Genomic DNA, 23,699 nt, shown 5'->3' on the forward strand with positions numbered 1-23,699 from the left:
TAGCAGTATGGAAGTACTATCAGGAACCTCTTTCAGGTGTTACTGCATAAGGAAGTGGTGCTGTCTGAGGCGACACAGCAGGGAGCCTTAAACTCTGAGCACTGGGTGAAGAAACTGAACTGCACCCAAGAAGAGAAACTGAAAGAAGAATATGTTTGCTAAACTGAAAAAGAAGATTGCAGAGGAGGCCGCCACAGCACCTCGGAGTGGTGTTCGCATACCCCGTACCATCAGCAAGGAATCCATCACCTCAGTGGGAGCAGACTCCGGGGATGACTTTGTAAGTTCTTTAGAATTTTGACAGTTTGGTTACTAACATAGACCAAGTTTATTAATAGAAAAAAGGAGGAGTAGACTTCAGACTTGTCCTTGTTCTTTTTGCTTTAACATGACAGAAAACATTCATCTCTGGGTGGTCACTCAGTAACAGTTTGCAATATGTTTTCCTATATTACTTTAACATGTTCACAGGTCCTTGGAGTGCTGCTTTGCTTATTTTTTAGTTTCATATTGTATTTCACGTATTTATTGTTCCTGTTTTTGCATTCTGCAGTTGTGGATCTACTAGTGGGATTGCGTATGCGTGTAAATTGTCAGTGTCAAAGCTCATATATGAAGGCCTTACTGTGCTTCTCTGGCAGCTCCTGTTGATGCTAAACACTGTGGCCCTGGTAAATTAGTTATCCTCTGGCTGTCAGCAGAGCCATTCCTGGGTAGCAGCCCTTAGTTTTGATGGACATCGATCAATCAATCAATCAGACCTTTATTTGTCACATGCAAGTTGCCCTGCAGTGAAATGGGACATCACATGGGGAGACAGGTCGGGGATTGGTAGTATTACACTACAATGGGAAAGTCCAAGAGTGAAAAATATAGACCTCTACTCATGCTGGGCTCCTGGGAGGACAGCATGAGAACAGAAAACAAAAAAAACTCCTCTGCACAGAAAGCACATAGATGTCCACAGCACAACATTATGGAGCACGTGACAAGCAACTGGATTGGGTAGGGGGTGAGGAGTAAGCAAACACAGCAGCCATCCTGCCCTGCAGCTATTTTTCCAGCGCTGGGCCCAAACCCGCCGTGTGTGTGTGTGTGTGTGTGTGTGTCCAGAGTTCAGCTGAGACCGTGTCCTTCGCCCTGCCAGGCTAAGTAAACAGTCTTCCAGCATGCCTATAGTAAAGGTGATGGTAGAGTGGAGATTGGCTCTTTTGTACTGATTGTGTGTCTTCATGATCATATTTGAGTCCAGTCTTAAGATCAACACATTTATTGCAATGCTGTGTATATTATGTTATTGTACTTGACTGTTTTCCTTATTTAAGAACAATTTTCCAATTGCTTCCATTATAGTTTGTTAATCAGATCCATCTCAGTGTTAGTAGCTCTAATAAGTAGCTCTCGAGAGAGGAAGCCAGACTCCTGAGGCTCCGTTACAGCTGACTAAATAATTTAGTGAAGTTGCTTAGTCGTGTTACAGCCGGCTGATATGTTACTTTGTGTTTTTGATTTGTAGTATAACAAACATAGTAGCATAGCTGCACACCCTGGCCAGCTTGTCTGCACAACTCTTACTGCTGGCACATGTATTTTTCTGTCATCCAATTTATTTTGTTGGAGCTTTCTTGCAGCTGACCAGCATTTGTCATGTGACCCAGCAGAACATCTTTCCATGATTTAAAACACTGGTTCTCAGATGGCATGCTGAGTCAAGTCCAGCCACCGCCATATTTTATGACAATACATCATTACTACAATCTACAACTACACAAAAGGTAGGATCAACTGTGCTGTCGGGAGTTGGCTAATGCTATCTTGGTGCCACAGGCTAAAGAGGGACTTGGAAACCAATCAGACCTTCTGTTAGAAATCTAGCCTACTTTGAAAGGCACTGGGCCCACCTATAGACGTCAAGACTCGAGGAGTCTGCGATGGTCTGACCATTGTGGCAAAGTCTATGTTAATAAAACACTGAATTGATGGCAAAACAGTAAAATAAAACTAGAAACACAATAGGGCTGCCACGATTTGTCGACTAGTCACGATTACGTCGACTATCAAAATCGTCGACGACTGATTTAATAGTCGACGCGTCGTTTGAAGCTTTGTAAGATCACAAAAGACGCAGGAATAAGTGGCAGGATTTAAGAGTGTAATAACGGACTGAAACAGAAGATGGCAGCACTGCGTGTACAAGGATGTCAGCTACCGTTAAACCCCGAAGAAGAAGAAGAAGAAGCAGCTGTGTCCCAGAATTCATAGCGCGGCCCAGCGCAGTTTCCAACAATGGCGGCAGCTAGTTAGTTTTAATGTTACTCTTATTATTCTTTCTGGGTCACAAAATAAACGTTTAACATATTTTCAGGCGAGAATGTAGCTGTGTAAACCTCAAATATCTGCTCAGTTTATCAGGACACCGCATATTTTCAAAAGCGCTCCGACGTTTTCGGAGACGTCTGTTACCCACTAGCTCGATAGCTAGCCGGGGGCAAGGCTCACTAGAGCCGTGAGAACACCGGACTCCCCGCAAATCGTTTTCAAACCCACGGCCTTCTGTCACTACTCAGGTTAAACATGATATATGAGTCACTTAGATAACTTAAAATGTTATTGTTTGGCTTTTTTTTTTTTTTTAGTATTTTATTTGTTCCTGAGTAAATCGGTTTGGCTGAGATTAAAGTTATAGTTTTTACACAGCTGAATAAACATCAAGCAGACAGCTGATTATCAGAAGTGTGAGATGCTCAGAATATACTCCAGTGTCCTGTTATATTTTAGATAGCAAGGAGTTCATTAAACTTCACCGAAACAATCTGCAAATTTCATTAAAATTTAATAAACTATCATCTTGTCTTTATTTTTAGTTAGCACAGACCTTAAACACTTAAAGCTGTAAGCTAATGATAGTTATATGAGCAGATGCTGCTGGTGCAATAAGCTTTACGTCCAATGGATGATGATCTGATTAGTCGACTAATCGCAAAAATAATCGGTGACTAGTCGACTATCAAAATGATCGTTTGTGGCAGCCCTAAAACAATAACGGCAACACTCTCCAATAACAGTGTAGATGTCCTGGTACACTGAGATGCTAGAAAAGCTGTCAGTGTTGTCTTTGTTTGAAAATACAGTTACAAGAAGAATTGATGACATGTCAGATAGCATAGAGGCCTTTTCGTGCGGACATGGATGCAGGTGTGCTTTGGTATATTTTGGACAAAATCTCAAATGACTGCATCATCCCTGCAGTAGAGCTCCAGAGGCTTGGAGAGTTTATGTCAGGACACACTCCAGAGCATATGCAGAGCTTTGCAGACCGTCATCTACATGTTGTAGCTGTTAACTGACACCAGCGGGCCGTGTCAAAAATATGTGGACTGTCCTGCACGCTAATCTTGTTTGTTTGTCTTCTTTGTAGTGATGTAAAAACAGAGTATGAAACCATTAAAGTCGTGCCATGCTTCTCAGGGTGTTTGTCACCTTTGGTGCTTTATCCTGTTTCTCTCCCTCATGGTGAGCCCACGTTTCAGCCAGTTAGCATTTGTTCAGTACCTGTTGTAGTCAGATACTACACACAGGCTTCCAGTGTGATGGCACCGGCTTTGCTGCTGCTTCAAAGTACATGTCCTCTTCCACTTGCCTGTGGTGTATCATGTAATGTTTCTAGATATAACTACTATGTAGTTATATCTGTTTTAAGCCTCGAGTTTCAAATCCTGCATAGTGCTTACATTCTATTAAGTTAGACAACTGACCATGTTTTAAACTTAATGAAGACTAAGCAGTCCATATCTGTCCCACTGTGAGATTTGTGTTGAAGGTCATGGAAACTCGCTGCTCTTTGTTAAAACTTCTATCAGGATTGTTGGTGTTACTTTTAACTTTGGATACTGATGCTAACAATCTGGTTTGTTCTCGCCTCTATCATTTAAGAAATATTACCAAGTTATGCTTGGCAATATTGGTGTCACACTCTGACCTTGTCATTCATGCTTTTACTTTATTTTGTCCAGATAATTATTAGTTAGCTGTCTCAGCAAAACCTCCTGGGAACCTCTTTTACTGGATGTTCAGAGCGTTACTGTGAGACTTCTGACAAAGTTGTCCAATTCCACTGCTGGTTTACTTATACTGGTTCCCTGTTAACTTTAAGATTCTGGTTTTGACTTCTAGAGCTCTGCATGGACACACCAGTGTGCATAAGAAAACCCTCACATCCATACGTCTCCGGCAGGTCACTGAGGTCATGTGATCAGAACCATTTGACCGTCCATCACACTAGGCTGGGACCTAAAGGAGACGGAGCTTTTGCAACAGGGTCCAGGCCTCTGCACACTCTCCCTCTGAGCCTGGCATCTGTAGACTCGCTGATCACATTAAAGGAACAGCTAAAACTCATCTTTTTAAACTTGTATTTGTGTAACTTTTTGTTTTTATGTTCTAACATTATTTTGTTGTGAAGCACCTGATGAATGGACCAATGGATTGACCAGTTCCACTTCTATAAACGTCTGTATGTCTGATTTTTTATTTTTATTTTTTATTTATTTTCAGGCATCTGATGGCAGCAGCTCCAGGGATGACCTTCCTGCCCAGCTCCTCAGAAGAAATGATCAGATCCGGAGGCTGGAGGCCAAGCTGTCAGGTATGATGTACAACAGTAGTGTAAGCAGCTGAAGTGAAGCAGATTTTAGGAGCAATCTGAGTTCAATTTAAATGCAAGTGCACCCTGTCTTAACTGATAATAATTATAATAATCTGAGAACATCTAAAGGATTTTAGTTTTATCTCACACAAGTTAAAGATGCATATGTTAAATATAGAATTATAATGAGTAGAGGTAATTTGAGGATTAGCTGCATGAGACTGAGGCCTTTCAGCCAGGAGAAACCATGGAAACCAACAAGAAAATCATATATACAAACATGCATTTAGACTTTTTATGGTCTTGGTAATAGAGTGTGAATGCTTCATGTTTATGAGCCCCACAGCACGACTGTTACTGCACAGTGTCAAAGCTGGGCAGCATGAATACTGGAGTTATTGTGAGCGTGTAAAGTATATGGCTAAGGCAAAAGTCTGTGCTTAATCCCATTTCAATCAAATGGCAAACAGGTTTGAGTAGCAGGTGGGCGGGGCTGAAACAGATTTTTCAAAGCTGTTTGGCTCTCAGGGATTACGTGCACATGCATTGACCTTAATATGTGACACATATGACAGAAGATGAGGAAGAGCCTAATAGGCCAGTTTAAAGCAGGGCAGCTGATTTCTCTGCTCTCCATGCTGCAGTGCACAGACTGATGGCCATGAAGTGATTGTGTTAATGTCTCAGTGTGAATATTATTTTTAGTATTTAACTGTGTGTGGCTTGTTTTTCTGTTGTAAATAAATATTGAACTACTTTTTTTTCTGTGAAGGTTCTCAGTCATCCAGGTCATCGTAGTCAAAGGAGCTTGCAGAGAAAAGCGTCTGGACTTCTTTAAGTTGCTTGAAGACGTTTCACCTCTCATCCGAGAAGCTTCTTCAGTTCTAATGTCAAATGGTGGAGAGTCCCAGATATAAACCTAGTGGGAGTTTCCCCCCACAGAGGGACAAAAGGACCCCTGATGATCCTCTAATCACATGAGCCAAGGTGTGAAACTGGGTGTGGGTCCCAATCAGCCAGAGTTTCGGGTGTGTTCATTGTGAAACCTGGCCCCACCTTATCATGCGAATTCCTGAGGTCAGATGGCCCAGGATGTGAGTGGGCGTTAAGGCGTCTGGGGAGGATCTCAAAACTGGATTATAGATGGCAGAGAGTTGGTGTCGTAAACCCCGCCTCTGTTCAAAGATGGTCGCTCACAGTGGACATAGATGCTTCTTTCACTCCTCTTTCAAACCATCTGTCCTCTCTGTCCAAAATGTGAACATTGGCATCCTCGAACGAGTGACCTTTGACCTTTAGATGCAGATGGACTGCTGAGTCTTGTCCTGTGGAGGTGGCTCTTCTGTGTTGTGCCATGCGCTTGTGAAGTGGCTGTTTGGTCTCTCCAATGTAGAGGTCTGAGCATTCCTCGCTGCACTGTACAGCAAACACCACATTGTTAAGTCTGTGTTTTGGCGTTTTGTCTTTCGGGTGAACCAGTTTGTGTCTGAGTGTGTTGCTGGGTCTGAAATACACTGGGATGTCATGCTTGGAGAAAACTCTCCTGAGTTTTTCTGATACACCGGCTACATAGGGGATGACAATGTTGTTGCGTCTGTCCTCCCTCGCTGGTGTCTGATCTTCTTTTCTGTGCCTCTTTGCTGACTTTAAGAACGCCACGAGAGGAGCAAGGATGGTAGCAAGGTGTTTAGCAATGTTATAAGTGGCTGAGTTTATGCTACTGACTATGGGTCTGAGTGGGACAGCTTCCTTGTGGATCTTAGGAAGTCCATAGATGCAGGGTATGGCATCCCCTGGGTAAAGGCGGTGATATGTAAGGCGGTCAATGATTTTGTCCTTTTCAAAGTCTTGAAGGCAAGCTATAACTTTCTTTTTGTAGCTGCTTGTGGGGTTTCGCTTCAAATCTTCGTAGGTATTGTTGTCACTGAGGAGAGTAGTGATCTTTGTGTGGTAATCTGTAGTGTTTAGGACCACGGTGCATCCTCCCTTATCAGCTGGTAAAACAGTGATGTTGTGGTCTTTGCTCAGGGAAGCGACGGCCTTCTTGTATTGTGAGGTTGGACGGAGGGACTTTGGCACTGGAGAGGGTGGCATCATGATTTGCTCTGCTTCTGTGATAATTTATTAATCCGTATGGCGGTTTCTGTGGCTGTGATGAGGTCCACTATGGGCAACTGTTGTGGAGAAATGGCAAAATTGAGTCCTTTGGCTAATACTCTCTTTTCAGGTTCAGTGAGATTCCTGTCTGAAAAGTTCTTTACCCATTTCTCCTGACTGTCTTCAGGTGTGTTTTCTTCTCTGAGTTGTGTAGGTTCAGACTGAGGAGTGTGTGTTTTTGAAAGCAAGGTGTGGAATTTCCTGCGTTGTCTTTCTTTTCCTTTAGAGTGTTGGGCCCGCTGAGCCTTGTCCACAAACTTGTAAACCTCTTCTAAGATTGGAGAGGGTAGAAGGGTTTCCAGTTCCTGCAGGGTCTGGCTGTTCTTGCTCTGGAGGGCATCTATAGTGAAATGGACCTGTCTTATCCTTTCACTTAGAAGCTGATTTTGTGCTCTGTGTAGAATCAAGTCTGCTCTGTATCCCCTGACAGTGGATCCAAGGCGCAGGCTCTTAGGAACAACTCTGCTTTGTCTGCATCTTAGGTTGAAACGGAGATGGTTCCTATAATCCGCTAGTTTCCTTGATTCCCTTTCATACTCCCGCACCAGTTGAAGGGTGTCCCTCCCAAAATGTACGGCCTTAACGCCCACTCACATCCTGGGCCATCTGACCTCAGGAAATCGCATGATAAGGTGGGGCCAGGTTTCACAATGAGCTCACCTGAAGCTCTGGCTGATTGGGACCCACACCCAGTTTCACACCTTGGCTCATGTGATTAGAGGATCATCAGGGGTCCTTTTGTCCCTCTGTGGGGGGAAACTCCCACTAGGTTTATATCTGGGACTCTCCACCATTTGACCTTAGAACTGAAGAAGCTTCTCGGATGAGAGGTGAAACGTCTTCAAGCAACCTAAAGAAGTCCAGACGCTTTTCTTTGCAAGCTCCTTTGACTACTTCTTTTTTTCTTCTCAGAATAATGGCACATTTTTCCTTTAGTAGCTTTAATGACTTTCAATCCCTAGAAAAAGGTTAAAGGTGGCAGATTCTCACGCAGCCTTTAAACCATTATGGTTTTCTCAGATAAGCAAATCATCAGTATTTTTACCTTCCATTATTTCTCAACCATGTTCTCCCTTTTGTTTTCCCCCACTCCTTCTGTTCACCTTCTCTCCTGCTTCTCTCTTAACTGTCATCTGCCTCTTTCTCCTTGTTTGTGTGTGTATTGTTGGTACCCCACCCCATCACCCTACTTCCCAACACTAGACTACGCTGAGCAGCTGCGAATTATGCAGAAGACCAAGGAGAAGCTTGAAATTGCATTAGAAAGGCATCAGGATTGTACGTACCTCTACTCTCCTCCCAATTAGCTTCCTTTCTGTTTCCTGTCTGTCAGCTGTACTAAACATTACCTGACACATTATCGCTCACAGAGATGGTTCAGGGTTCCAGATGCTAATATCTTCAGAGGGTTGCTGTGGAAGTGCTTTTTCTTTTCTTTTAATCCAAAGTAGGATTGGGCTTTTTTTCAAACCACTGGTATGCAGTGTTCAGAGCACTGATTCCAGAGCCATGCTTTGTCTGTCACTTTGCTCTCAGTTTGTTCGCTTTTGCTAAGTGGTTTCTCAAACCATTCTCATTCTGGTCTATTAAACCTGGTACAGCCACCTATATATTTATATACTCATTTGTTGGGCTGTGTCTCTCACATTGTTTTAAGTTACTGTATTCGCTGTGATGAACTAAATATCAAAACCCTACCACAATGCACGGTTTGAACAACAAGACCAACTTGCTTGTGACTCATTAAGCGTAGCAATAGAATTTTTCCACTTTGTTTAGAGAGGAAGATTTGGGAACCTGGTCTGTGTGTAGCTGCTGCGTGTGGCAGATGCTGATGCAAACAAAGTTTTTATACCTGCTGTAATACAAGCAAAGCTAAATATATTGGAGTATGCAAATGTTATATGTTCACACTAAAAGCCTCGAGCATTAAACACACTGGCTGAACCTCCTTTTTTAAGTTTAGTAACAGGTGATTTGCAAAATCTTTAAATGTTAAACTTGACTTTTTGGCCATCTGTTTTAGCAAACTGACTCAGTTAATCTGAAACACTTCAGTTTGTCCCGTCTCTACCTTTGAATACACTCCAACCTCAGCATCTTGGATTGCAGCTGCTGATTTTATTCCTTGTTCTGCTCTGCAGCCTTCATGAGGGTCATGCAGATTCAGGTAAAGCGACCCTCGTGCTCACAGCAGAGCTCAAGACTAGAACAGAATCCACTGACCCCAGCTGCTATCAAGGGTGGTAGATTTGGAGAATCCTCTGACATGATATTGAGGACAACCACAACAGCAACATGGCCACCAACCAGTTGGTAGGAAAACACGAGATGCAAAGCAATGGAGCTGGCTTGCAGCAACTAACCATTCAAATTAAAAGCAAAGTGAATGGATAAAATAAAATACATTTAATATATACTACTATAATATTGACTAATTTGCCTAAACGTTAGGTAAACATCTTTTTTGAAAACAAGGATATCTGTCCCTCACAAAAATAATGGACTAGTTCAGGGAGATAAGTGATGTAAACCTTCTGACAGTAGCACCAGGGGTCGTGTGGCAAATGAGGAACTGGTTAGATGAGAGCTTATTGGAACATCTAGTCAACAACATCCTTAATGAGTGAATCTTGGAAGAGTTAAACATTTCATCTTTAGCACTGAAACTATCAGCTATTCTCTCAAAGTTCTCCCTGAAACCTCTCGATTTAAAGCCCCACTGCGGCCTCTCTGCCGTCCCTCCCTGCTTGCTGCATAGTTTTCCTTCATAGTAAGATGGACTTGCTGCTCTAAGATTATTTGTCTTGTGTTGTAGTAATGTGAGTTGAACTCTGCAGTTTCTGGGGGTTCTAAGCTTTTAGTCTAGACGACGTCATTTCTTCAGGGTGGCTTTGTTGTGTTAGGATCTTTACTACCTTTCTGTTTCTTCCACGTGTCGCACGTTGCTCGTCTCTGCCTGTTTTTGCTTCTGGGATGAAAACACTTGTTAAACTGACTCCAACTTTTCACAGCTACTAACGGCGCCGCTCTCTGTGCTGTTTAACATTTCTGTTCTGCTTGGTACATACAAACCTTTCTGTGTCCTGTCTGTCTCTTTCTCCCTCTCTCACTGCTCAGCATCCATAAAGAAACTTCAGGAACAGAATGACTCTCATCAGGTCAGCAGAGCCAAAATGGCAGAGGGGATGGCTTTAGCGCTGGAGAAAAAAGATCAGGTAAAGATGCGTTCTGTCTCACTTATTATAGAGGTCTGATTTGTTCTGAACACTTTCTATCCTCCTCCTGCAGGAGTGGATGGAGAAAATGGCCAATTCAGACAAAGTAAGTTACATTTCTTTTAAAACATGTAGAACAAATATAATTCTTTAATTTGAAGATTGCAAAATCACCCCACAAAAATATAAAAGATGGACGTGGTCTGTAGGTTTAAAGGTTGGACCCAGTGCAGGATTACCTTAGCCTGCATTCTTTCTCGTGGCTTGACGGCGGTAACGTCTTCGCTCTAGTAGAGGGAAAAAGTCCAGTTGTAAAGCTCTATGGCAAACTGGACCTTGGCTTCTTGTCCGTTTGACCTCAGTAAACACTTCTCTGGTGGGTTTATGGGAGCAGTTGTTTCAGGTCAAGAATGATAAAGCCCAGCAGTTTGTTTGGGGGGGAGGAGCTGATATTTCTGTGCTGTTCACTGATTGGAATGAACGTTAAACTGGTCACAAAATAAGAAGAGTGAAAAATACATTACACCAGCAGTTGGGCAAATTATCATTCTTTAACACTCAGTTTCAGTCATTACATTCCTACTAGAATACCATTACTTTGTAATATGCTGAGTTATTGCTAACAATGTGCAGCGTTTGGTGTATATCCCATCACAAAGAAGATAAAGGAGAAATTTTCCTTGTGGGGGGAAAAGAAGCTGCATAGTAATACTAGAGACTCTTACAACTGGTTCTTTCATGGTATTTGTCTTGTGTTTCACTGTGGGGGACGCCGGCTGCGTGACCTCAACAAAATCTCAAATACCGTCATACCGGCTCCTTTACACTTGCTCAGTGACACTCGTGTCAGGAGTGGCCAGAGCAGTGTTATATAATAGTGTCATAGCCTCAGATGTTATTCAAACACCTCTTGGTGACTAGTATACTATTGGGCTAAAGACTCTGCCACTGCTTCTTTGTTCCCAGTATTTCAGTTGTAAATTGGCTCACCAGAGGTAGCAGTGCTGTTCTGTAGCTGATGCTAAGGTGCCACTGGCATTTCTATCAGGAAGAAATACATCTTTAAAAAAAAAAGTACAATTACTTTTTACTCCAAGTTAACTGAAAAACACTAATATTCTTCTCAGTGCTTTAACCTGGTGGTTTAACTGTTTGTAACACTCAGCCTAAACGCTAATCATGGCTATAGCTTCTGTGTGCTAGAGCGTGGTCTTACAGGACTCTGTATGAGCATAACGTATTTGAATCATAGGCCATCCCATTTCAGTGCTTCATGGCCGTGATCCCATCATTTCTTCAGGTAGAAGAGAGTAAGGCATTCTACACCTTCCAGGTGTATTCGGCCACTATTACAGCCTGCCATGTTGGTTTTATGTTGCATACCTTGTGTCCAGTCCATGCATTGTAGGTTTACCTGGACAGGACTCGGGGTTTTAGACGAGGACCAGTTACCTGTGTCCTGGACTAAACCACACGAGGCCTGTGTCTAAACATCGTCTTTCCCTTGGATAGCAGGAGCAGCTGCTTTTACTAGCAGGTGTCTGGCAGCCTCATGGTTTCTCTTAAAGGGAGTTTCTGAGAGGTTTCTGCATAACTGTCTTACCCCACACATTTGCTAGGTTTTACCAGTTGGGTGTGTCTACAGCATCTACAGAGCAGGTGAAAGTCCCTCTAATGTTTGAATTACTGCAGCAGGAAATCTGCATTGTGACTTATGATGTAACCAGAAGTCACTCGTAACCCTACACCATATCCTCACATGTAACCTAAGAAATGAAACCACGACTGGATGGCTTGGAAGGTTACTACGCAGTGCAGGCTTCCTGCAGGAGCTTGTTGTGACTCTGTCTGCCAGTTATCGAGGTGGGCCCTGTCCTGACAGGAGTGTAGCCAGCCAGGGGGGGCGGTAGTGTATTGGTATTTGAGCTCTTGGTGAGGCCATCAGTGAACCGGGGTCATATCCATAATCTTAAGATTCTGTACACCTGCATGAATCCAATAAATGGTGCATGTGAGAAACGATGTTTACCTCAAAGGTGTGTTTGTTTAGGAGAAGGCTGCCCTGTCAGCTCGGCTAGAGGAGATGATGGAACAAAGCTTAGCACTCTTTCAAAAAAGGGACGACCTGGATGAACTGGAGGGCTTTCAGCAGCAGGAGCTCGCTAAAGTTAAACACATGGTGCGTACATGTGGTGTGCCAGCTTCTTCCTGACATTTTGCGATTAAGGAAAAATGGCAGTCAGTTATGTAGTCGTACACTGATTGTACCTTAGTGCAGGACTGGCGAGTCTGTACATTGGTTTGAAAACACTTTACGATGTGGTATGATGGTTGGATTCTGTTTATCAGTTGCTGAGGAAGGAAGAACTGCTGAGCCAGCAAGAGCGGGAACTTCAGCATAAGGAGGCTGATATTCAGTCGGCAAAGCGAGGGCTGGCCGAGGCTCGGGGGAAGCTCCAGACTCTGGAACGGCAGCACGAGGAGAGCTGCAGACTCAACTCTGAGCTGGAGATAGAGCGGTATGGAAAATGCAACATTCGGTTTTTGTGGAGGGAGTCAGCATTTTCAACATTTAGTTGCTTGTTCTAGAAGTGAGCTTGGATTTGTTGTGGGACTGTGATTTATTTTGTGACATGACGCTGTAATTCAAAGAGCATTTATTGGCTCCATGTAGAGAAGAGCTGCTGCTGCTCAGAGAGGAGGCTGACAAGAAGGTCGGCGAGCTAGAGGGACGATGCCAGGAGCTGCAGTCAGTCATCCAGCAGGTCTCTGAAGACTTCCAGAAGGTCAGCACTGAGCACACTACCACTACCATCCTCTCCAAAACTGCTTATTCACTTGTTGTTGGTTGCCTTTGTTTTTCAGTCACAGAGTATGGTTTCCACGTTGGAGAAGTCCCTCCATGAATTACAGACAGAACATGATGCTCTGAAGCTGCAGCAGCAAAAGGTCAGAACGTGAGGGCAGTAAAGCTGTAACGCCCTGCAGCTAAACATCGACAGTCTGTGTCTAACTGGGCTTAAATAATGTGTTATCATTTTTCGAACCCTCTGCATTTTGGCTCATAGCTCATACTCGTTTTTTACGTCATCATTTTACAGTGGAAAAGCAAAAACAGGACTAGTTTTTATTTGCTAAAAATAATATAAACCTGGACTATCCATCTAAATAAACAGCAGCACAGCTGTTAGTGCGTCACTCCGCCAATCGGACATTTACAGTGAAGAAACCAGAAAAACCTTTTCTTCACTAAGAGTTTCAGCACAGTTTGTCAAAAGGTGCCAACGTCCATCTATGAGAGCGACCGGACTTCTTCAAGTTCCCTGAAGACGTTTCACCGCTCGTCTGAGAAGCTTCTGTAGTATCTATGAGATGCACAGTCTTCTGGTGCGATGAAAGAGTTTCAACCAGTATGTGTGGCATAAAGTAAACGCTCAGCACAACCTAGTAGTGGCAACATGATGCTGCGGGGTTGTGTACATGTGACACAAACTGGGACACCAGTTGGAGCGGAGGGAAACATGGATGCAACAACATCCTGCAGGAAAAGCTCTGCTCAGTGTTTAAGGCAATGACCTGAAGCACAATCAACTGCGTGACTCAGGGAAAATTCTGGAGCGGCTCAGTTGGAGTCCAAGAAGACTTCAGGCTATTCGTTCCTGCAAAAAATGCTTCGACAAACTTTTTTATTTTGAACTAAATTCACAAAACACCCAAAAACCTGTTATTGTTCCACGTTTACGTTGTTGTTGACGTGTAAACAAATTGAATCTTCTTTTATAATGGGTCACATTAGTTTGTTCCACTTGTTTCAGTCTTTTAAACCAAATGTTCTTTACCTGTCATTGGCTTGTTGCTCCATCATCAGGCGGCTGTGACGGTGGAGGACAAGGAGCGCTTGTTGGTGGAGCTTCAGAAGAAGGTAACATCGTTGGAGAGACGACTGCAGGGGAACCTGAGCCAGGATGAGCACCTACAGGAGCTGCTGCAGGAGGTTAAGAACAAGTCTTGGGTCTACTTTATGACAGTAGCGCATGGCTGGCAGTTGACATGCTCACTGAGGTGTTGTTGTGTTTCATGGGCCCACAGATGTCTTTATAGTCAGGCTTCCTAATGAGAAAAAGAAATTAGAAGCACAAATATAAGTTTATTCATTTTTTTGTTGTCTTTCCAGAAGTCTAGTCTGGAGCAAAGTCTGGACGGGACGAGAGCAGAGCTGCTGGCTGTCCGAACAGACCACGCTGATGCCGTCAGCTCTCTGGAGGCTCAGGTAAAACAGCACATTCATACGCGATGGAGAACATTGTATGGGGCCAAATACACATACCCTGTGTAAATCAATGTAATGTAATAGTCTGATGTAGTCAGCAGTGTGTCACTTTAGAGGGGACATAAGATCGAAGTGGGCCTAACAGTGTAAGCTGTGTTTTTTAAAATGTTCAACTTCTTACTTTAGTTATGAAGTTGTTGTTTTCATTTCTGTTGCTTTCTGTGGCATTTTCCTCTTTTTAAAACAGCTGCATGTTTATTTACTCCTGTTTTCTGGTTTTCATTCCTCGCGTTACTTTGAACAAAAGAAGATATAAAAAAAAAAACTTAAGCGTTGTGTTTCTTGTGGCCTTAGGTGTCGAGGATGAGTGTCACCATTACTGAGCTGCAGACTCTTCTGCGACACAAAGACGACTCGTCCAGGGCCTACAGAGAGAGGACAGACACACAAGTAAGCGATGAGACAACAAACACCCGGCTCCGAGGAATAATACGTGATAAAAGGATTCTAACCTGAGATTGCAAAGTGAAATCGAAAAGACTTTACATGGTGACATTTGGTATGCTGAAGCCTCGATGAGTATTCATTCATATCATATTGATTGAATTGTGGTTTTCAGATTGCTCAGCTGGAGCAGCAGGTTGTAGAGAGCAGTGAGAGGCTGAGCAGTGCACAGCAGCAGATCGCAGAGAAGCAGCAGAACGTGGAGAAACTGGTGAGTGCCACTCCAAGCACAGTTTGAGCCTTTAGAAAGGAGCCTGATATTATTTACTGAAGGCTACAGAGTGCTCTTTCAAAGTCTGATCATGTTTGTGCTCAGTTTTTTGTTTCTTGGAGGGAAAACATGGACTTTCAGCATGATTGCAGTGAAGGTAAAGAGTGCATGTCCAAACATACTTTTGTCCGTGTGCTCAGGAGGGAGAGCGGAGTGCAGAGAAGGCCTTTCTGGACCAGCAGCTGTCTTTGTTAGAGCAGCAGAGTCGGGAGAAGATGAGCCGACTGGAGGACTGTGTCGCCTCTTTACAGAAGGACAAACAGACACTACAGACCCGGCTGGTATGTTTCCTCCTGGCATTTGTTTTTATTCTGTTTGATAAACCAGTGTCTGATCTGTACCTGCAGACCCCAGACTGAACATGATGTTTTTCATATGGAATTTCCAAAAGAGGGATTAATCTGTAATGAGGTTTCCAGCCGGCAGTCCAATAACTGACGACGTGGGATATACTCACTCAGGCGCAGACTTTGGATGGGCGGAGCAACGATAATCATTTGATTTGAGCGTTTAGAATTTATACGTTTTGTCTGGAGGGAATATTTTATTTTATTCTTTGTTTTAGTGTTGCTATAGCTACTTTCTGGATGAATCATTTATTGAGATGAAAGACTTGATTTTGAACTTACTTTTTGACGTTTTTAGAGTGGAGAAAAGAAGCCCGTTTCTCTTTGTTTCCCTTCCCACCATTGTGTGACATTTTGAAATGCATCGCTGCGTTTGGGCGCACTCTGAGGAGGCTGCAGTTGAAACAGCTGTTTTTCTGTTGACTGCCTCTCTTAGATTCAACCAACATTATTAGCAAACTTATTCATGGGCAAATAAATAAATCACTCTCGTAAAAACGATATATTCGTCCAACCGCCAACCTTAATCAGTGCTTGTTCTGATGTGCACATGTGGCAGGCTGATCTGGACAAGCAGATGAATGAGGTGGACTCTGTTCTGAAGCAGCGGACAGAAGAACTGGAGCAGTGCAGGGTAAGAACCACAACACACTGCTGGGTTGTTTTATTCAAGAATATGAACATGTATTTGATTTAAACAGGGATAATTGGGGTGGTGGGGGAAATGAAAACTACTGGGACAAAGAGAAGCTGAACAACCACAGAAACGGTCCAGTCCAGAAAATGGAGCACAAGAGAAACAATCAGAAAATTCCAACACAGTAAAAAGTTGTTTTACAACAAACAGCTTATTTCTGTTGGTTCGAAACCTCCACATTCTTCATGATGGAGCCGTTCACATTATTTGTCATCTCCGCTGAATAAATGTGAGGGTTTTTTTACCCCTCAGCAGTAAGAGGCCGCCGTGCAGGCTCACAGGCTGCTGGCTGGTTTGGACACCTGAGCCTGTCGATCTACCAAAACTCTGAGCCTAGTCTGAATGTTCATCTGCTCACCCTGTTGCTGTTGTCGCTGTTACTCCGTGTATTACTCACTAATATTACCAGTGTTCACATTCTTCGGCACATTTGCCTCGTTAGTGCGTCTTGAGTCATAAGTTGTAATCATTTGTTTAATGGCGCAGGTTTTTCACTCCGTCAGACGAAAAATACAACTTTAAAGTTTATTTTATTGAATGATTTTTGAAGTGAGCAGAGGTTATTTGTAGCCCACATTTTTGGTCTGTCTGTGTTTCCCAGGTGGAGCTAAACAGCCGACAGACGCTGAGCACAGAAATCGCCAAAGCTCTGGAAGAAACCAGACGACAGAAGGAGGGCCTGCAAACACAGGTCAGTGGATAAACTCAAACACAAACCTCTGCTGAAATAATGTAGTAACTCTGTGTGCACATCACCTCACTGTTTGTGTGCGTGTTGTGCTTGATGTCAGGTTGCAGAGCTGAGTGCGGCTCTACAGAGCTCACAGCAGGAAGTGACCGCTGTCACTGAGAAGCTAGCACTCAGAGAGGAGGACATCAGATCCCTGCAGAATGGTACACGCGTGTGCACTAAAGATCTTTAAAGAGATGGCGCTTAATAAAGAGCTTTAGAACAATAAGAGTTTAAAGCTCTTTATGTCTCCAAAATATTGTGTTTGCGTTGCAGAGGTGCAGGGGCGACAGGCATCCCTGGTGGAGGTGCAGGAGGAGGCTGAGCGGCTGAGAGCCCAGCTGGAGCAGGTGGAGCTGGACAAAGACTCCCAGGTCACCAGCCTGAAGGAGGAGCTGCTCACACAGACTCAGCAGCTGGACAGCTGCCAGGCTCGGGTCAGCACCTGCACACGCTCAGACATCTTTGAACATACTTGTGCTGTATTTTATAATGTGATCGGTGTGCAGGTGACTTCCAGGCATTCACACTCATGAACTATTTTATCTTGATGGGGTTTCTTGTTAAACTGAGACGGACTGAGTACTTTAATCAGACTGAATTAACAGTCCATGCTTGGTGTGAACTGTCTAGATCTCCTACCTGGAAGTGGAGGTGGAAACCCTGACCGAGCAGCTCCACAGCCATAGTGTAGTCTGTGAGGAGGATCAGAACGGCAGCGTGACCGTGGATGACCTGGATCACATCCAGAAAGTCAACAGAGAGCTGGAGCAAGAGCTCAGCGACAAGAACAGGGTCAGAGGCTTTTTGGCAATTCACATTTGGTCCTCTAGCTATGAATGAAAAAAACTACATGCATGAAGGCAGGTAAACTCACCCCACACATAAAACTCTCTGATGATGTTTGCAGACCATAAAGCAGCTGCAGCAGAGACTGGCAGAACTGAAGAGGACTTTGCAGAAAGAACTGGTAAGACAATGAATGTTCAGTGCTGATCTTTCCTATTGTCATAAGATTGCCATTAATGTAAAGTCAGTTGTAGCCATAAAAAGTATGAAATATGTCTGGTGCTGAATGCCCAGAAGACAGTGGAGATTATTGTGGACTTCAGGAAGCACACAGCCCCACTCCCCCCCATCATCCTGACTGACACCCCCATCACCTCTGTGGACTCATTCCGCTTCCTGGGTACCACCATCACCCAGGACCTGAAGTGGGAGCCCACCATCACCTCCGTCATCAAGAAAGCCCAGCAGAGGATGTACTTCCTGAGGCAGCTGAAGAAATTCAACCTGCCAACACGGACGATGATGCAATTCTACACCGCAATCATCGAGTCCATCCTCACCTCCTCCATCACCGTGTGGTACGCTGGAGCCACTATCAGGGACAAACAGAGACTGCAGCGTGTTGTGCGCTCTGCTGAGAAGGTGATTGGCTGCAGACTCCCATCTCTGCAGGACCTGTACACCTCCAGGACACTGCGGCGTGCAGCTCGGATCTCAGCTGACCCTTCTCACCCTGGACACAGTCTGTTTGACCTGCTCCCCTCAGGCAGGAGGCTCCGGTCCATTCGCACCAGAACCTCTCGCCATAAGAACAGTTTCTTCCCCTCTGCTGTTGGACACATGAACAATAACCACATGACTGTTCCCACCACTAACACATGACCCTACGCTGTGTTCACTGCATCATTCCATGTTTGCACTGATCACCACCTGCACTCATGTATATATCATGTATATATCTATCTACTTAGCACTTTAATTATTATTCTTATTTTTATTTTCATGTCTATTTAAGCGTAATTTATAACAGTATTTATAACAGTATGTTTGCACTGAAGCACCGCAGCAATTTCCTAATGTTGTAAACCTGCTCAACATTTGGCAATAAAACCCTTTCTGATTCTGATTCTGATTCTGAAGTGAAGTGTGGCATTAAAGCTTACTGTCCCACAGCAGCAGATCAGAATGAATTATAACATTTTATACATTTTCCAAATCACTGGAGTAAAACACGTACGGTCATGTGACATTGCTTCATTCAGATAGAGCACACAGGCTGTGCACACAGGTCGTAGCCCAGCAGAGGATCGTGAAACATTCTGTAAACAAACGACGTCCAGATGATTTTTAATACAGAACTCTGAACATAACCTGCTCCAGCCTGTTTTAGGTTTCAGAGTAAAGAATGACTTCTCCAGAGCGCGTTAGCTTCACAGAACAAGTTATTACGGCAAATTAGAAAGGCGTGAACCCTGAAGGTGCTTGGATAAGCCAGAATCCTGTGTCATACAGGCCTCAGGTTCCAAAGAAACACAAACCTGTACTGTTGCTGTAACCTAAAACAATCAAGTTCTTTCTTAATCGTCAGATTTGTTATTGATTGGATTCTGCCTGCTTATCGGGTGTAAATGCAGAATGATTTGATTCTTTGAGTGCTTTTCTCTCTTCGTGCTCTGTAGAAATTAAAACCTGAGTCAGAAGCTGAAGGGAGGGAGAAGCTACCTGAAAGCAGAGCAGAAAAACCGGAGAGGGTTTGTCCTGACCCTGCACCTGCATCCACCCCGAGTCCCCCGACCTCCAACACCACAGTGACCAACACCTCGGACCTCAATGACTCAAGAGAAATTAATTTTGAGTATCTCAAGCACGTCGTCCTCAAGTTCATGTCATCCAGAGAGGCAGAGGTAACGTGTGACTCTGCAAGAGTCTGGTTTGTGTTGACTGCATGTCAGAGCCCAGCTGTGCTCCACACTCAGACTGAAGGTGCGCTGCTTGTTTTGCTCTGACAGGCATACCAGCTGATAAGAGCTGTATCTGTGCTGCTAAACTTCACTCGAGAAGAAGAGGACATGCTGAAGCAAACTCTGGAGTACAAGGTGGGCGGATTCTTTGCAAAAAGACATCTGTACAAATCTCTGTGGGAAAACCTTTCCGGACTCAGTCACTGGACTGAGGGACTGGAGACATGGCAGCTACCTCCATGTCCTCTATACAGTCTGTGGTAGTCACTGTGCTTTGCCTTTATAGAGCAGACCAACCTCCCGACACAGCCAAATGTCATCACGTGTATTATCATGTCTTCACCTTTGCTGCCTTATACTCGGTCTGTGCTAATGATTACTGTCCCGTTTGTGTTGTAGATGTCCTGGTTTGGATCGAAGCCTTCTCCAAAGGGAATCGTCCGCCCTTCTATCTCAGGATCAGCTCATTGGAGCTGATTTTACAGCAGAAAGAGCTGAAGTGATGGAGAGACTGAGAAAAAGACAGAGCACCTCCTTCCTGTCTAGCTCCCATCACTGAGCAGGACTCCAGCCTCCCAGTTTTTCCCTGGCTCTGTGGGAGGTACTGATGTGAGGACAGAGGAGGGGCTGCGCATCATCATTTAGGGACGCAGGCTTACTCATAATCAGTGGTGATTTTTAAAATGACGTTTTTGATTTTTCTTCAATCATATGACACTAATCTGATGGTTTTTTGTCAGCAAAAAGTGAGTTACTATGTGAGACATCACACAGGAGTAACGCTCTGTTGTTTTTGGGGTTAACTTGTTGTTTATCACTTCATTTTAAATCAGAGGGCTTATTTAATGAAAACGGGTCACTTTACTGACCCGTACAGTTGGCTTTAGTATCAATGAGTCTATTTAATGGTATATAAATGGTTCACACTGGTGTCAGAGGACCAGCTGTTCTCACATTGAAGAATGCTGCATTGGAAACTGAAAGTCTTCTGTGGGTCACACAAACCTTTGATTACATCTTTAATCAACACAGTGTCTTTCGCCCCCGAGCAGAGCAAACCTGGGACCAGGTGTTTGGGTTCAATGGATTCATTTTGCTTCTCCTGCTGTTGATCCTCCATTAATAGTTTTTCTTCCATTTCTCTGCCACTGATGAGGTTTTCGGTCAACTGAGTCACCCAGAGACCGAGAGGAATAAAACACAACCAGTTCAAAAATTGGTCAATATAGAAATCTCTCTAATTAATCAATACTTTTATTTTATTTATTTTTAATTTGATTTTAATAATTTGTTGTACATTTTAATGACAAACTTTAAAGGTGAATTAAATGACCTGTGGTCCACCTGCAGTACCTGCTTTGCTGTCTAGGCTGCAACTAACCACACTCTGGGACGCAACAATCAAAGAAATCAAGGCTGTGATTAATGTCCAATATGATCATCATAATCCAACATTTTCCTAATAGATGGCAATGCTGACCTTGCTCCAGCTTCCATGCATGTTGAACTGTAGTTGCTCTCTGTACTGTGGTGGATTAAAGATGTAAGATCACCCGTGTAATACCAATATGTGCCACAGTGTGGTGCAGTCACATTCTGATTCGCAGAGGCAGCCCGGGAAAGAAGACTGATGTGAAAGCTGTTTGATACTCTGAGTCTGATCTCCACGCGCTGTTTTTCTTTTTCTCTCTCCTTTAACACCAGTGTGAAAAATATAGGCTGTATATAAATTCAACTGAAATAATACAACTGTGGTCAAAGTTTTCATACATTCATCGTGTACATGAATGTGAAGTAATTTATGGTTTGTATTTCTTTGAACTAGTTTTTTTTCCCAGGGTTGAATCATTGTAAACATTGAAACATCGTGCATGTTGACAAGGATACAGTCAGGCTCACGCTCACTCACACACACACACACACACACACCCTCCCTCCCTCTTGGTGATTGTTATTGACTAAAATTGTTAGTTTCTCTCTGTCAGCATAAAGTTTTTGTTTGACAGCACTCACTGCATCATCCATTACTAAGAACAGTGGGAAGTCCAAGGACCTCAGTGAAGGTCGCAGAAGGAGAACTGTGAATTTACACAAGTTGTGAATGTCCATTGGACCCATTCCTAAACAACTACACTTTTCAAGATCATCAGTTCAACTATTGTACATAAGTACAAGTTATTCCAGTGTCTCACCACCTCACCAGTGTCTGGAAGAAGAGTCGAGCTGTCATTCTGAAATGAGACACTGGTTAGGATGTTCAGGAGCAACCCAGAAACCACCAAGGGTCAGGTCTGCTATGAACTGCTAACAGCTGCTACTAACAGCATCCACAATGAAGTGAGTTTTACATCAACATGGACTGAGAGAGTGCTGACCGAGAAACAAGGCCCCGCTCCGAAATAGACGTCTGCAAACTTGACATGAAGCCAACTGCCCTTTGGAGACAATTCAAAATAAAAAATAATACCCAGTTCTTCTTCTTTCTTTTTTTAAGTTGTTAAAGACACATACTGTATAACCAGTCCACCCTGGAAAAAGAACGGCTGAAAGAAATCACTGAAGTCCAAAATGCGAGTTTGTAAACTGACCACAGCTGTATATGATAAAAAAGGTGAATGCTCTGTAAATGATGAAGGAAAGGCTCTGCCTTCACCTGCCTTTGCTGATGTAAATCAAAGTACATTCCACTTGGCTGTTTATAAAGAGAAATCTGTACATACTGTATGCATTGAAAACTTTATAAATCAGTGAATGTCAACAGTGATCCGTTTATAATATTTATCGTTATCATAGACCTGAGCCCACACATGTTTCTGCCCCAGCTCGTCACACTGTCCATAACGGTGTCTTGTCCTGAGTGTCAGTCATGTGATTTGAAGTTTTATCTGTTTGTATATAGAGAAAGCAAGAGCACATCTTTGACTGCAGATTTGCCATCATGTTTATTATTACAGGTAGCAGACTGACGTGGTTATGGACACTCCGTCAGCTTTTATACTCTGAGAATCAAAGAAATGACGAATGCACTTTTGAACCTGGTTGATTCTGCTGTGTTAAACACTCAAAGAGCTTTTCTGCCTTTTGTTTTTAATGACTCAGTGATGTTTCTATGACTGTTTTATTCTGTGACTCTGGGAGGCACCACTGGTACAGAGTAGCTCAAAGTCATTCAGAAAGACGTGTTTGTTGTGCGTTGGTCTGGTTATTCACATCGGCTTTTCAACAGCTGTGAATGTCCACTTTATTTAGATCATAAAACACTCTTAATTATGTGTTGCAAACTGTGGCCACCAAGATATCACCCATTGGTTTATTATTATTATTATGAGGCCTCACCATTTTTTTTATAGACACATGAACACTAAACAAGTAAAACGATAATGAAATACAAAAACTTTCCTTACCAAAACTGAAGAAAAAGCTGATCTGTACCAGACCAGATAAAATCCAACAGATAATCCATTAAAATATCTCCAGTTCTGTGATCCTTGTAGTTCAGTTGGTAGAGTGCCACCAGCTACAGTTGTTAGCATGCTGCTAACTGTTATATCTGTATTCCAATAACCAGAAAACGAAAACTATGTGTTATGGGGGTGTTAATCCAAAGGCTTTCCAGTGCTGTAAAACTGGCATTTTAAAATGGGACACTTCATGGTCTGACTTCCTTTTAGCGGCAGCAGAAGTGGACCCTAGAGGAACTGCAGTGATGGTTTGAACTTATAAAGCTTCAGTGTTTTTTCTGCTTGTTTGTTACCCCTTTAAAGAAAATGGAAATTGGAAAAGAAAAATGCAAACCCACACAGATTAGAAGTGTGTGTCCACAATTTATAAACTAAGGTGGATTCACAGTGCCTAGTTTTGGTCATCTAAAATTATTCAGACCCCATTCAGATTGACACCCCCATTGACCCCAATCTTTCTCCCTTTTTTGCCGTATTTTTCAAATAACCTATATTTGACTACAGTGTAATAAAACTGGAAATTCTGTTTTTGGCGTGACACACCACTATTTTAGTGGCCCCCATATGGCCAGCCTTATGAAAAAGGTCTGGAGGTGCCCCTGATGACCATGCAGGTAATGGTTTTGGAGTTATAACGGGGAAGGCTGAT

General features: G+C 43.3%; 1 protein-coding gene across 3 annotated transcripts in view; it reads left to right on the plus strand.

Moving 5' to 3' along the window:
- Positions 1–22,677, plus strand: part of golga1 (golgin A1) — a 23,680-nt gene extending 1,003 nt beyond the window's left edge. Inside the window, exons 2-24 of one of the 3 annotated variants that reach the window (XM_080893513.1) lie at positions 1–280; positions 4,555–4,645; positions 8,006–8,080; positions 9,923–10,020; positions 10,094–10,126; positions 12,071–12,199; positions 12,370–12,539; positions 12,695–12,806; positions 12,886–12,969; positions 13,889–14,014; positions 14,195–14,290; positions 14,645–14,740; positions 14,910–15,005; positions 15,206–15,346; positions 15,972–16,046; positions 16,711–16,800; positions 16,901–17,003; positions 17,116–17,276; positions 17,473–17,634; positions 17,750–17,809; positions 19,308–19,532; positions 19,638–19,724; positions 19,989–22,676. The exon at positions 1–280 is cut by the window's left edge and continues 3 nt beyond it. In XM_080893513.1, coding sequence (XP_080749639.1) covers positions 152–280; positions 4,555–4,645; positions 8,006–8,080; positions 9,923–10,020; positions 10,094–10,126; positions 12,071–12,199; positions 12,370–12,539; positions 12,695–12,806; positions 12,886–12,969; positions 13,889–14,014; positions 14,195–14,290; positions 14,645–14,740; positions 14,910–15,005; positions 15,206–15,346; positions 15,972–16,046; positions 16,711–16,800; positions 16,901–17,003; positions 17,116–17,276; positions 17,473–17,634; positions 17,750–17,809; positions 19,308–19,532; positions 19,638–19,724; positions 19,989–20,066 — 2,517 coding nt within the window. In that variant the 5' untranslated portion in view covers positions 1–151 and the 3' untranslated portion in view covers positions 20,067–22,676. Of the gene's footprint in view, positions 281–4,554; positions 4,646–8,005; positions 8,081–9,922; positions 10,021–10,093; positions 10,127–12,070; positions 12,200–12,369; positions 12,540–12,694; positions 12,807–12,885; positions 12,970–13,888; positions 14,015–14,194; positions 14,291–14,644; positions 14,741–14,909; positions 15,006–15,205; positions 15,347–15,971; positions 16,047–16,710; positions 16,801–16,900; positions 17,004–17,115; positions 17,277–17,472; positions 17,635–17,749; positions 17,810–19,307; positions 19,533–19,637; positions 19,725–19,988 lie in introns of all 3 variants that reach the window. The other 2 variants (XM_080893514.1, XM_080893515.1) reach the window with 2 other exon arrangements.
- The last annotated feature ends 1,022 nt before the right edge of the window (positions 22,678–23,699 follow it).

This window comes from Rhamphochromis sp. 'chilingali' (genome assembly GCF_963969265.1).
Source record: "Rhamphochromis sp. 'chilingali' genome assembly, chromosome: 10".
NCBI lineage: Eukaryota > Metazoa > Chordata > Actinopteri > Cichliformes > Cichlidae > Rhamphochromis > Rhamphochromis sp. 'chilingali'.